The sequence below is a fragment of the Chiloscyllium punctatum genome, chromosome 52 (assembly GCF_047496795.1).
Source record: "Chiloscyllium punctatum isolate Juve2018m chromosome 52, sChiPun1.3, whole genome shotgun sequence".
Classification (NCBI taxonomy): domain Eukaryota; kingdom Metazoa; phylum Chordata; class Chondrichthyes; order Orectolobiformes; family Hemiscylliidae; genus Chiloscyllium; species Chiloscyllium punctatum.
In genome coordinates, this window is record NC_092790.1 from 22,054,430 (window position 1) to 22,070,335 (window position 15,906).

A 15,906-nucleotide genomic window follows, 5' to 3' on the forward strand; every position below is an offset into this window, starting at 1 on the left:
CTTCACTTTTTAGCGGGCCCAGCAGCGGCGGATTTCTTGGGCAGCAGCACGGCCTGGATATTAGGCAGCACCCCGCCCTGAGCGATGGTCACCCCTCCCAGCAGCTTGTTGAGCTCCTCGTCGTTGCGCACGGCCAGCTGCAGGTGCCTGGGGATGATGCGGGTCTTCTTGTTGTCCCGGGCCGCGTTACCGGCCAACTCGAGGACTTCAGCCGCCAGATACTCGAGCACCGCAGCCAGATAGACCGGCGCTCCGGCACCCACACGGTCAGCATAGTTGCCCTTTCTCAGGAGTCTGTGAACACGGCCCACCGGGAACTGCAGGCCAGCCCGGGATGACCGAGACCTCGCCTTATTGCGGGCTTTGCCCCCACTGCCCTTTCCTCTTCCAGACATTGCCACAATCTCACAAGCACTGACCCAGAGAATGCTGCAATCCGCCCACATTGCGGCCTCTTCTACCTTCGGTGGGGATTGGGGGGGCGCCCATTGCTGATTGGTCACATTGTTCACAATCTCCTAATGTTGGTTCAATTCCCAATCAGGTTTCTGCTTCATTCGCCAACCCGGAGAGGGCTCGGGGTGGTGGGAGGAACCTCCCGACCCCACATCGTCAACCGCTTTCTTTCCAAATTGAAAAGCCCGCCAGTTTAAAGAGAGGAAAATGTTTTAGATTGAGAAATCAGCTCCAAAATATTGAGGAAGTTTCACAAAGAATCATTCCTAATCCTATATGTTAATTTCCTTTCAGAATAACAATGTAGACTTTACACGGACTCTGTCTCCCCCATTTGCCCCCCACATCTATCCTTTTCTGATCTTGACAATGGGTTTTTGAAGCTGAAACTAAACCGGCGAAACACTGCAGTCTGCAACTTGTCTTTTCACTTCACGTTTCAATTGCACCCACGACATGCTGATAAAACAGCACACAACGTTCTTCCGGCTCAGCGGACCAACTGGAAACACCGTTTTTAGATTCTGTTTTAAAGTCTTCCTCCCTTCTTGCTGGAGATTAGATTCAGCAAAAGCACCACAATTCCCATTTCAGTCCGACACCTGTCTTGGTGTTATCTCGGTTCACTTTGAAATCCTCTCACTGACAGCTGGAGGAATGCTTTTTATTGCAATTCTGAAAAAAATCCATTCAACCCGCGCATTGGAAATGAAAATAAAATGCAGATGTTCAAAGGCATCTGTCCGTGGGACTGAAAAATGTGGGCGCTTATGTTTTGTTTGCAAGGAGTGAAGTTAAATGTGAACAATCCACCTCGGCGTTTTAGTAACTTGAACAAATAAATGAGAAGTGACTCTGGGGTTTAATCTGCTGTCTCTCTACAGACAAGGGAGAAGTTGTTGATGAAGGCCTCACCCCGTCCACCCAACACCCCGCCTCAAGAATTTACAATTTCATTTACGAGTATTGCATTTCCATGTAGGGACTTCTGACATTTCTCAGTTTAATGTGAATGTCTGTTAACCAACATCTGTTCGCATGTTATATCCATGTCACTCTGTAACTGTCGAGGCCTTATTTGGTGTTAACACAACATCTGTCCATTGAGGCTCTGGTCCTCTGTGTAACAGTCAATTACTGTTACTTCACGACGGGGTTTATTCTGTCTCCATCAAACACTGGTGGAAGTGGTCAAACTTTACACGGTTTGGAAATATTCCTGCATTTTGTGCCCATCTGTTCCTGGGACGTCCAGTATTTTTGTTCACTCTATTTCAGTTTTCACATATCTGTCAGTATGTTACTGGACAGTAACTCAAACCTTCTGAAGTGTAACTTCTTGTTTTACTGTACAGGGGTCAGTCATTGATGTAAGGATCTGTTTCAGGTCATATCTACAATTGGGCACATGACCGTCTTTGGGACAGTCTCAGACCTCCCACCCTCCAAACCCGTAAACTATGAATATCAACTTCTGCGAGTTTACATTGTGTTTGTATTTATAAATGCAGCACATTGTAGGAGGCAGACCTTATACATTGACATAGAGTCACAGAGATGTACAGCATGGAAACAGACCCTTCGGTCCAACCTGTCCTTGCCGACCAGATATTCCAACCCAATCTCGTCCCATCTGCCAGCACCTGGTGTTCCACAGTGGTCAGTATTGGGGCGACTGTTGGTTGTAATATACATAAATGATCTAGAAGAGGGCATGTTGGTATGATCAGCAAGTTTGTAGATGACACAAAGGTTGGTGGAGTGGGAGAAAGCATAAGGGACTGTCAGAAAATACAGGAGGATATACATAGACTAGAGAGTTGGGCGGAAAAGTGGCAGATGGCTTTCAATCCAGACAAATGTGAGGTGATGCATTTAGGCAAGTCTCATTTTGGAGTGAATTACACAATGAATGGAAGAGCCTTGGGAAAAGTTGATGGGCAGAGAGATCTGGGAGTGCAGGTCCATTGTACCCTGAAGGTTGCTGCACAGGTGGATAGAGTGGTCAAGAAGGCACATACTATGCTTGCCTTTATCGGACGGGGTATTGAGTATAAGAGCTGGCAAGTCACGTTACAATTGCACAAGACATTGGTTCGTCCATATTTAAAATGCCATGTACAGTTCTGGGCACCACATTACCAAAAGGATGTGGACGCTTTGGAGAGTGTGCAGAGAAGGTTTACGAGGATGTTGCCTGGTATGGACGGTGCGAGGCATGAAGAGAGATTGAGTAGTTTAGGTTTATTTTCACTGGAGAAAAGCAGATTGAGGGGGGACCTGACTGAGGTTTACAAAATCATGAAGGGTGTAGACAGGGTGGATAGAGACAGGCTTTTTCCTAGGGTGAAGGATTCAATAATGACAGGTCATGCTTTCAAAGTGAGAGGTGGAATGTTTAAGGGGATACACGCGGCAAGTACTTCACACAGAGGGTGGTGGGCATTTGGAATGTGTTGCCAGTAGAGCTGGTAGAGGCAGGCACGGTAGATTCATTTAAGAAGTGTCTGGACAGATGCGTGAGTAGGTGGGGAGCAGAGGGATACAGACACTTAGGAATTGACCGACAGGCTTAGACACTACATTTGGATTGTCTCAGGCTTGGAGGGCTGAAGGGCCTGTTCCTGGGCTGTATAAGTTTCTTTGTTCAATATCCCTCCAAACTCTTCCTATGTCATAAAATCCTTACATTGTGGAACAGCCATTTTAACCAACAAATCCACACCGAACCTCTGAAGACCATTTCACCCAGACTGATCCCATTGCTCTATCCCTGTAACCCTGCATTTTCCCATGACTTATGCACCTCACCTATTAATGCCTGAACACAATGGACAATTGCCAATTCACCAAACTTGTACGTCTTTGGACTGAGAGAGAAAACTGCAACAATTAGCAGGAACACACTCAGTCAATTGACTGATGTCTTTTGTTTATCTGAAGAAATAAAAAGAAAATAATGTTTCTTTTCTGCTTTATAGGGAAGAGCAGTCACTATCAATATTATAGAGAGCAGCTGTTATACAGACATGGAGTCCTGCAGTATGGAGACAGGCCCTTTGGACCAAACTGGTCCACGCTGACCAAAATGTCCATCCACACTAACCCCATTTCCCTGCACTTGGCCCATATCCTTCTCAACATTTCCTATCCACGTATGTGTCCAAATGTCTTTTCACTGTTATTATTGTTCCCAATACAATCACTTCAGCAGGGAGCTCATTCCACATGTGTACTACTGACTGTGTAAAATGTTGCCCCTCAGGTTTCCTTTTATTCTCTCCCATCTTACCATAAAATGATGCCGTCTTGTCCTCGATTCCCAAACTCTGAGAAAATGGCTTACTGCATTCACCCTATCCATGCCTCTCATGATCTTATACTCCTCGATAAGGTTTCCCACACTTTCCTACCATCTCAAGTAAAAAAGCCCTAGCTTGTCTGATCTCTCCCTAATGCCACCTTCTGCAATGTCACTGCTGTTGTTACACTTGTTATGTCAGTTTCTCGTCAATAGACAGTCGTATTATATTCTAACAATTTATTGCTTTGAATTTCATTCTGTCACTGGCAGTTCGTTGTTTTCAGTCTTGTTTTTACTGAGTTTCTGTCAAATCACACATGTGAGCAAGCAAATGTCTCAACATCTAAGTTTCTGATGAAATACATTGTTAATGTTTTTTAATGTCATGGAGACTTGTTATTAAATATGTCAGTATGTGATCTGTGAGTACACAGATATCAGGAAGTTACAGTAAAAATGTATGGAGAATGATGCTTCCTCTTTCTGTCATGCATTGTAGAGTATTTATGAGATGTTGAAGAGGTTTTAAGAAGAATGAATGATCTTTAGGTAAAAAGAAAAATGTCACTGATTAACAGTATAAAGTTAAAAATCACACAACACCAAGTTAGAGTCCAACAGGTTTAATTGGAAGCACTGGCTTTTGGAGCACTGCTTCTTCATCAGGTGGTTGTGGAGGACACAATTCCAAGACACAGAATTTGTAGCAAAAGTTTAGTGTGATGTAACTGAAATTATACATTGAAAAACACCTTGATTGTTTGTTAAGTCACTCTTCTGTTACAGTGACCATGACAGTTTCACTTCTTTCTGGTGTAAATGCCAAAACTTTTTGTAAAAATTCGGTACCCATAGGCAGGACCTCAACAGGGACCTTGGGTTAATGTCACACTACAGGTGAGCAACATTGCACTTTCCACACAGGGACACTCCAACACACACGCTCCTTTACACACACAGATACGCACTCCCAAACTCACACATGCTCCCTTTACACTCACACTCTGTCTCACAGACACTCACAACACACCCAACCACCACCCCCCCAACAACACAAAACCCATATGTGCATATGTGTTTGTGAGGCGAATTTAAAATTTGCTCAAAAACTGAATGGATCCATGTAAGACCTTTTAAACTCATTTTTTAGATTAGAATCAGTCTAAATATTCCAACACAGAAAACACAACACAGGGGGCGAGCACCTTCATCATCTTATCTGGCCTGACACCAGTTCCCTGGAGAATATAACTTTTAAAAACAAATTTTGGGATTTACATCGAAAAGAAGTGAAACTGTCATGTTCATTCTAACAGAAGAGAGACTTAACAAATAATCAAGTTATTTTTCAATGTATAATTTCAGTTACATCACACTGTAAACTTTTGCTATAAATTCTGGGCCTACCAATTGTTTACTCCACAACCACCTGATGAAAGAGCAGCGCTCCGAAAGCTCGTGCTTCCAATTAAACCTGTTGGACTATGACCTGGTGTTGTGGGATTTTTTTAACTTGGTACATTCCAGCCCAACAGCAGCAGCTCCAAATCATTAACAATGGATCCAGAGTAAGGGACAGTTTAGAATATGAAGCTTTCTGTTGAAGAAAACAATGTGAAACTTGTTGATCTTGTTATATTTCACAGCCAGCCGTTAGTGCTGGTTGATCAGCTGAGGTAACTGCTCGATAACCATATGTCTTTTTGAACAGACAGTTATTATTTTGTTCAGGTTTCTGTCATGTTGAAGATCTCAGAGCAGAAAACCAACACAAAAGTCAGACATTTGTGGTATTTTCATCTGTCTCTGTGTATTCTGTCATAAGAAATGATCACAAATTGCTCCAGTTCTGGTTTGAATCACATGTTCCTGCTTGCTGCCCATAGCCAGAGACTCCCTTATCTAATATAAAAAAGACACATGGTTATCAAGTCTTCACCTCAGCTCATAAACCATCACCAACGGCTCGCTGTGAAATAATAACAAGATCAGCAAGGTCCACATTTCTTTCTTCGACTGAAAGCCTCATATTCTAAACGGTGTCCCTTATATTTTGAAAGAGTGTCACTGACAGCAGACAGTAACATTTAGAGCATTTTGCATCCGGGCAATACTCGCATGGAGATTTGAAAATAAAATGTTAATCAGTGCCATTTTCCCAGCATCTACTGCCCAACTCCCTTCAGAAAGCTCTCTTTTCCCCTAAAGGTCACACATCCTTTTTCAAACCTCTCCAACATCCCCCTAAACGTTGTTTCAATTCCCAAACTGGGAGCTGGTGTATTCCCCAATCCGGAGAGGACACGGTGAGGAAGGCGGAAGCTCCCGGCCCCACATCATCAACCGCTTTCTTTCCAATTTGAAAAGCCCGCCAATATGTCATGGAAAGGTGAGACTTGAACACAGAAGAATGCACCAATACTCGAGTTCATTCTCCTTTAAAAATGTAGACTTTACACAGTCTCCCTTTCCCTCATTCCCGAGCCCACTTCAATCTGCCCATTTCTGATCTTGAATGGGATTTTCTGAACTTGAAGCTCAGCGGAAACAGAAAAGGCGCCAAACACTGCAATGTGCAACGAATCCTTGATTTCCCATTTCAACAGCACCCGGTTATATTGATCAAACATCAGATAACGTTCTCCGGCCTGGGCGCGTTAACAGTGAACACCGCCTTTGGAGAATATGTTCAAGTTGCCCTCCCTATTGGACTCGATCAGGGCTCAGTAAAAGCTCCCCATTTCCGATGCCAGTCTTGCTGCTGTTCTGGTGTTATTGCAGACCATTTTAAAAGGCTCTCACCGGCAGCATTTATAACATTCTGCATCCGGACAATACTCACATGGAGATTTGGGAATACAAACCAAGTCAAATGGGACGGAGGGGGGGGGGAAAACATTTTCTTTGCTTGTCGGTGGGTGGTTTGGTTTCCCGGGAGTGAAACTCGGGGTTCATACCCCACAGGGACCGTTTGTTCCTGAACTGATCGAGTAACGCGGAAGCAGCTGAGAAATGTCTGTGGCTTTTAACATGATCTCCCTCCCCGGGCAGGGATTACAGGATATACAGGAATATATCGGAGAATAAGGCGCGCATAGGGTCGGCGGGCACTCATTCATTGACACAATATTCATCAAACCCAAATCCCGTGGAGACATTAACCGTTCCATCCCCAGAACTATACTGGTCCAGCTGTTTCAGGGAAGGTGGAAGGTGGCCCTTAAAAGAGCCGTTGGGTTTTTGTTGTCACTCCAATGCTGTCCTTCACTTGGAGCTGGTGTACTTGGTCACCGCCTTTGTACCCTCCGACACGGCGTGCTTGGCCAGCTCCCCGGGCAGCAGCAGCCTCACGGCGGTCTGGATCTCCCGGGAGCTGATGGTACTGCGCTTGTTGTAATGGGCCAGGCGGGAAGCTTCCCCCGCGATCCGCTCGAAAATATCTTTGACGAACGAGTTCATGATGTTCATGGCCTTGGAGGAGATGCCGGTGTCGGGGTGAACCTGCTTCATCACTTTGTAGATGTAGATGGAGTAAGCTTCTTTCCTCGGCCGCCTCCTCTTCTTGATCCCCTTCCCTGCCGACTTCTTGACCATTTTCTTAGCGCCCTTTTTGGGGACTGGCTGTGGTTTCTTCTCATCACCCATCCTGCCGCTCACTTTCACACACAGTGTAAGGGGAAAGGGGGCTCCGAGCTCGCCTTTTCTACACTGAACACCTCTATTATGCTAATGAGGGATGGGGAAGGCCTGCTTCCTGATTGGCTGCCTTACTGGAAATATTCACCTCGCTGGGATTGGTTCATGTGGGACACGATGCTGACCTGCAGAGAATCCGAAAATGTGGATCTCTCAGGATCTGCAATGACATGGGGAACACAGACCGAAGTCTTGGGCAGGGATCAACCTCCGAGCTCACTCTAAATTGTGAGACCCTCATACCGATTTATCCTGCATCTTTTAATGATGGCTCTCTTTTCTCATCCATTTGATCACTTCTGATGTCAAGTGACAAAGTGCAGTGCAATCTGACAGGGAGTGTGTTTCTCTTCAGGAAATGATGGAACTACTTGACAATTGCAGTTTGTGTGTTTCTTGCTCTACACTCTCTGTAGATTAAGGACATTCTACCAGCATCGAATCGGTCAACCCCCTTCAGTTTTCTTTTCCCCTGAAGGTTCCACATCCTTCTTCAATTCCCCAATGAGAATAGGCCCAAACTATTCATACATTCCTCACAATAGCTGCCAGCGTGTGGAACACTGTCAGTTTTACTTTGAATACCTCCATGAATAAAAGGGAACTGATGTATTGCGAACTGTGTCTTGTATCTTCAGCTGACCACATGAATTTTAATATAGCAATGTCCAATAAACACGCTTGGCAAAAAGAGAAATTCAATAAAACAGATGATTACTTTCAGTGTCAAGAGTGTAGTGCTGGAGAAACACAGCAGGCCAGGCACCTTCCGGAGAACAGGAGAATCGAGGTTTCTGGCAGAAGCCCTTCATCAGGAAGCCCTTCCCTTCCTGATGAAGGGATTATGCCCAAAATGTCAATTCTCCTGCTCCTCGGATGCTGCCTGGCCTGCTGTGCTTTTCCAGTAGTACACTCTGAACTCTGATCTCCAGCACCTGCAGTCCCTCCCTTTCTCCAGATTTGTTTCAGTTCCTGAGTGTATATTTTGGATGGTGATTCAGTCTATCCATCTTCAAAATAGTGCGAGTGTCAATGGGCTATCAATGGTGAAATGTGTTTAGATCCAGCTGGTAATATGTACCTGTCAGTCTCTACAATGTAAATGTGGGAGTTTATTTACCAGCCTGTCCCAGTCAGTTTCTGATCTGTTAATCTAAGAGTGTCAGTAATAGTCTGTACCCATCAGTTTCTGGTTTGTTAATGTGCCAATGTATTTATCAATATGTCCCTGTCAGTTCCAGCCAAGGTGAATGTGAGAGTGCCGTTATCAATCTCTGCCTGTCAGATTCTGCTATGTGAACGAGACTGTCATTTTCAGTCTATGCCTGTCAGGTTGGTCATGTGAACAAGTCATGGTCAATTAATGTGTCCCTGTCAGTTGTTGGAATACAAATATGTGAATGTAGTTATCACTCTGTCCATGTCACTTTCTGCTGTGTGCCTACAGGTATGTAGTTATCAATCTGTACCTATCAGTGTCTGCTCTCTGCATGTTGGTGCATTTATCAATCTATTCCTGCCAATCTTTCCAATGTAAAAGTGAATTTATCAATCTTTCACTGTTAGTTTTTGCTCTCTGAATCTGTACGTGTCAAAGTTTACGTACCTGGGAGTTTATCTGAGTTTAGGTTTGATCTGCCCCATCAGACTTTGTGTGAATCTATAAATGGAGTTACCAATCGATACCTGTCAGTTTTTCTTGCTGAATATGTGTGTGTGTAATTGACAGTCTATTCTCGACCAATTCCGCTGAGTGAATAGGAGAATATTGGAAGCAAATATTCCTGTCAGTCTCTGCAAAGTGAATAAGTGAGTGTATGGTTATCAAATTTCCCTGCCAGTTTCTGCTACGTGAGAGAGGGTGTTGTTATCGATCTGTAACTGGCAGTGTTTGGCTTTGAGAATGTGTAAATACATTTATCACTCTGTACCTGTCAGATACATGTGAGACTCTATTAAATGTTGAGTGTCTTTATCAAATTGTACTTGCCAGAAAATTTTCTCTGCATATACCAGTTAGTTTTTGCAATGTGAATTAGTGAGCACACGTTTGAATCCATCTCTACCAGTTTCTATCAAGTCAATATGAGAGGCAGTTACCAATCTGCACCTCTCAGATTCTGCTGTGTGAAATTGAGTGGAGCTAACAAACTGTATCTGTGAGTTAATGTTACGTGAAAGTGGGACTGTTATTATTGATTTGTTCCTGTGATTTTCTGTTATTGACAAGAGGAGTCTAATTACCAATCTGTCCCTGTCAGTGTCTCTTCTGTATATCTGAGAAAGTAATACATCCTTTCGTGTGAGATTTTGCGATGTGAATGATAGTGCACATATCAACCAATATCTGGCAGTTTCAGTTATTAGAGCGAGTATTGCTTACAGTCAATTACCAGTCAGTTTCTGCTTGGTGAATATATGAGTGTATTTATCAATCATTCCTCGTCAGTATCTCTCTTGTGAATATGTGAATGAGGTTATCAATTTATAAATCTGTCAGTTCCAGCTTTGTCCAAATCAAAATAAAATTATTAATTTCTTCCTGTCAGATTCTGCTTTGTGAATACAGTGCAGTTATCAATCTGTCTTTGCTATGTGAGCATCCAAATATAGTTATCAACATGGACATGTCAGTTTTCACAATGCAAATGTGTGTGTTTTCCCAACTGATGAATGACTGCAGTTATTAATCTGTGCCAATTAATCTCTGTTTGCTATATCAATATGGGGGAGTGGACCTGTACCGGTCAGTTTCTCTTATGCGAGTGTAGTTATCAAATTTTTCCTGTTAGTTTCTGCTTTGTGTAGTGATTAATCTATACCTGTCAGTTTCCACAAGGTGAATGTCAGAGTTGTGTCATGCGTATGTACCGATCAGACTCTACTCTGTGAATACATCAAAGCAGGTATCGTGCTGTGCCCGTCAGTTTCTGCTCTGTAAATCTGAGTGTGTAGTTATTAATCTGAACTTGTCAGTTTTGGGTTTGTGAATGTGTGTATTTCTCCTATTTGAATATATGAACTTAGTTATCATTCTGTAACGGTGGAGGCTAGGGAACTTGGGGAAATAAATATTGATGTCTTCAAAACAGTATGCATGACAGAAAAGAAGGTCCTAGAGGTGTGTAAAAAAAACATAAAGGTGACTAAATCTCTGAAACACCATCAAGTATAACTCGGGATGTAGTAGAAAACTTGTGTTGATCATTTCAAAAAATGACATTCTGTTTTCTTTCTTTTTTGTAATATTTCATAGGGAGGATCCCTGTCAGTTACTGCAATATCAATGTGTCACTGTGGATATCAAACCTGTACTTGTCAGTTTCTGTGTGAATATGTGTGTGTAGTTATCAATCAGTGTCTGCAATATCAATTACACTGCCATTATCATTCTCTACCTCTCAGGTTTGTGATACATCCATATGTGATTTTAGTTATCAATCTGGACCTGTGTCGGTTTCTGTCATATCAATCTGTCCCTGTCAGTTACTGCAATGTGAATGGGTGACTGTAGTTATCAAGCTGTAACTGTTTCTGCCATGTGAATATGAGCGTAGTTATCTTCAGTTTCTAACACCAAATGTGTGAGGATAGTTGTCATTCTATACCTGTCAGTTTCTGCTTGTCAATGTGAGTATAGTTATCGATCTGTACTGCTCGGTGAAAATGTGAGGTGAGTTATTCATGCAATGTGACACTAGGAGTATTATGGTTATTAATCTGTTCCTGTCAGGTTCTGCTGTGTCAACATGATACATTTGTTATCAAACTTTCTCTGTCAGTAACTACCATGTGAACACTGAGTATATTTACAATAGACAATAGGTGCAGGAGTAGGCCATTCTGCCCTTTGAGCCTGCACCACCATTCAATATGATCATGGCTGATTATCCTTAATCAGTATCCTGTTCCTGCCTTATCTCCATAACCCTTGATTCCACAATCCTTGAGAGCTCTATCCAACTCTTTCTTAAACGAATCCAGAGACTGAGCCTCCACTGCCCTCTGGGGCAGAGCATTCCACACAGCCACCACTCTCTGGGTGAAGACGTTTCTCCTCATCTCTGTCCTAAATGGTCTACCCTGTATTTGTAAGCTGTGTCCTCTGGTTCGGCACTCACCCATCCACGGAAACATGTTTCCTGCCTCCAGAGTGTCCAACCCTTTAATAATCTTATATGTCTCAATCAGATCTCCTCTCAGTTTGTTTACCAATCGGTTCCTGTCAGTCTCAGCTCTGTGTATCTGAATGTGCAGTTACAGTTATTCATCTGTAACTGTCAGTATCCACTATGTGAATGTGTGAATGCATTTATCAATCTTTCTCTATTAACTTCTGTGTTGTAAGTATGTGAATGTGCTTCGTAATTTGTCCCTGCCAGTTCTGTTATGTAAGTATGTAAATATAGTTACCAATTTCTCCTTTTCGGTTTGTACTATGTGGTAGAAATTGTACTCAACAATCTATATATACATGTTTCTGCAATGTGAGCATGAAACTACAATCATCGATCTTCTTTTGTACACTTCTGCCCTGTGAATGTGTCAGTATAGTCATCAATCTGTACATGCCAGCTTCTGCTTTGTGAATCTGTGAAGTTAGTTATCAATCTCTGCCTGTCAGTTCTGCTCAGTTCATTTGTTTTGTGGAATGGATTGTGTCATGGAAAAGTGAAGAGTTTTCTCACTCTTTCAGTGCACAGTCTAACTGGGAGGAATGATATCAGGGGCTGGTCTTCAGGATGCCATCAGCTTTTCTCAGAGAATAGTGACATAATTTTGTGAATAATGCTGAGAAATGGATAGGTCTTACATTCTGATGTTAATGTCTGAGAGACAGGGCAATAAACAAATAAACTGAATTGCAGCTGACTGAACAAAGGGTTCCTTCGACAGGAAAAAGAACTGGCTAGTTCACTTCATTGTTCTATTCTGTATATTATAAAACCCTGTTGAGTAGTGTGACGGTGCAAGTTATTAGCAGTACTCTTATGATGCTCTTTGGGGGGAATGTCAATAGCAAAAGGACTTGTGCTTTCTGTCATACAGTGGGGAAGATTTAAACCATCCAGGTAAATTTAGCAGCTGTACAAAACTCTGGTGTGGCCACACTTGGAGTATTGCCTACATTTGGGGTAACCACATTATACGAAGGATGTGGAAACATTGCAAAGTGCACAGAGGAGATTTACCAGGACATTGCCTTCATAAGAGGTGACTTAAGAGAGACATACAAGATGATCAGAGGATTTGTTAGGGTGGACAGTGAGAACCTTTTTCCTCAGATGGTGATGGCAAGCTCGAGGGGATGTGCCTGAATGTGAATTAAATTAGCTTTAAATTGTGGGGTGATAGATATGGGAGAGATGTCAGAGGTAGGTTCTATACTCAGAGAGTAGTAAGAGCATGGAATGACCTTCCTCCAACAGTAGTAGACTTGCCAACTGTGAAGGCATTTAAATGGTCATTGGATAAATATATCGATGATAATGGAATAGTGTAGGTTAGATAGGCTTCAGGTTGGTTTCACAGGTCAGTGCAACATCAAGGGTGAAGGGCCTGGAATGGGCTGTAATATTCAATGTTCTGTGTAAAGAGAATTTACAAATTATAAGATTTGGCTAAATTGATCTTTCTTCATCAGAATAAAGGGTGATTATTTGATTGTATGGTTAATTTGAGGAAATGACATTCTATCTTCTTCCTTTTTGTAATATTTCATTGGGTGGGGCAAGTGGGACTCTGTACAAGAATGAAGGGAATTTGGGAACAAAGTTACACAAAGCTTTTTTAAAAAAAGAAACTTATTGCTGGGTAGTGGGAAAACATGGTTTCTCTGCCTGCAAGGTGAACAAGGTGAGAATTCTGTTGAGATAAAGGAGGGGTTGGCAGCTCCTCTGCTGCCATGACACACTTATTGAAATGGAATGCTGGCTGAATGGGATTAGGTGCTTGTTTTTGAAAAACATTTTGTATGCATTTACATCTGTTTCCTACAACGGAGATGGATGTACACTGTTATTAGTCTTTGTACCCTGTGTTTTGATATGTCGAGTGTCTCTGGGACTCAATCTGAATCAGTCAGTTCTTTTGTGTATGTGTGTGTGCTCAGTAATGATTCACTAATTGTCATATTTGGCTGTTGAAATGATGTAACAGTGTGATGTCATTATCTTTCTGGTTTGAGAAACTTAAAATGCCCTTATTAAAAACAATCTTGATTTACTCCCCAATTATGTACTTTAGACAAGGAGTCAGCCTATAACACTTCAAACACGGTGTGAATGTTAATGCATTATGAATGATATTAATTAGAAGTGGGAAGACATCTATGGAGAATGGAGAGAAGAAAGAAACTTGTCATTCCACGGTTGTGTCTGACTATTTGTTTGGATAAGTCTCTAGAAACTGAACTCAATCTAAGTCTGTTTCAATCTGATCTGAGACTGTGGAAAGGAAATTCTCCACTCTGACAGCAGTAACATACCTGGTGTTTGTTGGAAGCAGCTGATCACACTTAGCTTTGGACTGAGGAAATATTCGGTTGCCTTGACCCTTGGAATATTTGCTTGGAGAGAGACAGAAGATTTTTCAGCTGTAAACCAACATTAAGACAAGTTAGGCAAGATCAAACTGATCAGTGTGGCATTCAGTTAATAATTATTACAGATTTTTAAAACTCAGCAATTCGAACAAAACCAGTTATTGATTCCACTTTTGCCCTGAGTTGTTTCCTCATCTCCTTTTCTTTTATTTCCATTTGTTAACGATTGGGTGAGATCCAGAAACTAACATCAGGACACCTCCATGACTGGGAATTCCTGAAGGAGCTGCAATGGTGACATACATCAATATCAAGTTGCCAAGACACTAACTGAAGGGAAGAAGAGGCGCTATTCCTAATGTTTCACTCGAAACTATGAGTCTAGTACGTGTCCTTTCTGGGATTATCACAAAATTATAGTCTGTCCATCCATTATTCACTGCCCAATATCAACAGACAGCCTGACACTGAATCCAAACAATGAATTGCCATCAGTGTTCAGAGGATTGCAAACCACAAGAATGTCCCCCAGCAGCCCCCCTCCACCAGCCCGAGAAAGACCTCCCTCTTCCCCCCCCAGCCCGAGAACGACCTCCCCCTTCCCCCCCCAGCCCGAGAACGACCTCCCCCTTCCCCCCCATCCCGAGAAAGACCTCCCCCTTCCCCCCATCCCGAGAAAGACCTCCCACTTCCCCCCCATCCCGAGAAAGACCTCCCCCTTCCCCCCCATCCCGAGAAAGACCTCCCCCTTCCCCCCCATCCCGAGAAAGACCTCCCCCTTCCCCCCCATCCCGAGAAAGACCTCCCCCTTCCCCCCCATCCCGAGAAAGACCTCCCCCTTCCCCTCCATCCCGAGAAAGACCTCCCCCTTCCCCTCCATCCCGAGAAAGACCTCCCCCTTCCCCTCCATCCCGAGAAAGACCTCCCCCTTCCCCCCCATCCCGAGAAAGACCTCCCCCTTCCCCCCCCGTCCCGAGAAAGACCTCCCCCTTTCCCCCCCCGTCCCGAGAAAGACCTCCCCCTTCCCCCCCATCCCGAGAAAGACCTCCCCCTTCCCCCCATCCCGAGAAAGACCTCCCCCTTCCCCCCATCCCGAGAAAGACCTCCCCCTTCCCCCCCCATCCCGAGAAAGACCTCCCCCTTTCCCCCCCCGTCCCGAGAAAGACCTCCCCCTTCCCCCCCATCCCGAGAAAGACCTCCCCCTTCCCCCCATCCCGAGAAAGACCTCCCCCTTCCCCCCATCCCGAGAAAGACCTCCCCCTTCCCCTCCATCCCGAGAAAGACCTCCCCCTTCCCCTCCATCCCGAGAAAGACCTCCCCCTTCCCCCCCATCCCGAGAAAGACCTCCCCCTTCCCCCCATCCCGAGAAAGACCTCCCCCTTCCCCCCATCCCGAGAAAGACCTCCCCCTTCCCCCCATCCCGAGAAAGACCTCCCCCTTCCCCCCCATCCCGAGAAAGACCTCCCCCTTCCCCCCCATCCCGAGAAAGACCTCCCCCTCCCCCCCCAATCCCCCTCACTCCAAGTTCCGGGACCAGTTCCTGCTCCGCTCGGCATCTCACAAACAGCTCCCGGTTCTCCCTGAACTCTCCCCCCGAATCAATCCGGGTGTGGGAGCCCCCCCCCCCCTCTGTGTCCCAGACTCCCATCCCGATGTCCTGCTGGAAGGAGCCCCCCTACTGTTCCCTCCCTTCCCTGAGCTCCGAGCTCCCCATTGCGGTCTGTTCCAAACAAACCCCTTCCACTCACTGAGTCAATGCTCCTCAATGGCCGCGCGGGGGCAGGGCCTCACGCATGCGCTCCTCTCCGCAGGAACAATCGCCTTTGGGTGAAGTGCCAACCTCGCGCATGCGCCGCTCTCCCCCACTGGCTCCCAGAAACAAACATCAATTGGTCATTTCCCCAAT

General features: G+C 44.4%; 1 protein-coding gene and 1 pseudogene across 1 annotated transcript; both read right to left on the reverse strand.

Moving 5' to 3' along the window:
• Window positions 1-2: 2 nt before the first annotated feature.
• Window positions 3-557, reverse strand: LOC140470580 (histone H2A-like; annotated as a pseudogene).
• Window positions 558-5,465: 4,908 nt separating this feature from the next.
• LOC140470544 (histone H2B 1/2-like) lies at window positions 5,466-7,827 on the reverse strand. The gene has a single exon (XM_072566629.1). The coding sequence runs from the start codon at window positions 7,403-7,405 to the stop codon at window positions 7,025-7,027; it is 381 nt and encodes a 126-aa protein (XP_072422730.1). The 5' UTR covers window positions 7,406-7,827; the 3' UTR covers window positions 5,466-7,024.
• Window positions 7,828-15,906: the final 8,079 nt, after the last annotated feature.

Coding starts and splice junctions, on each gene's coding strand:
- LOC140470544 (XM_072566629.1), bottom strand. CDS start 7,405: ATGGGTGATGAGAAGAAACCACAGCCAGTCCCCAAAAAGGGCGCTAAG.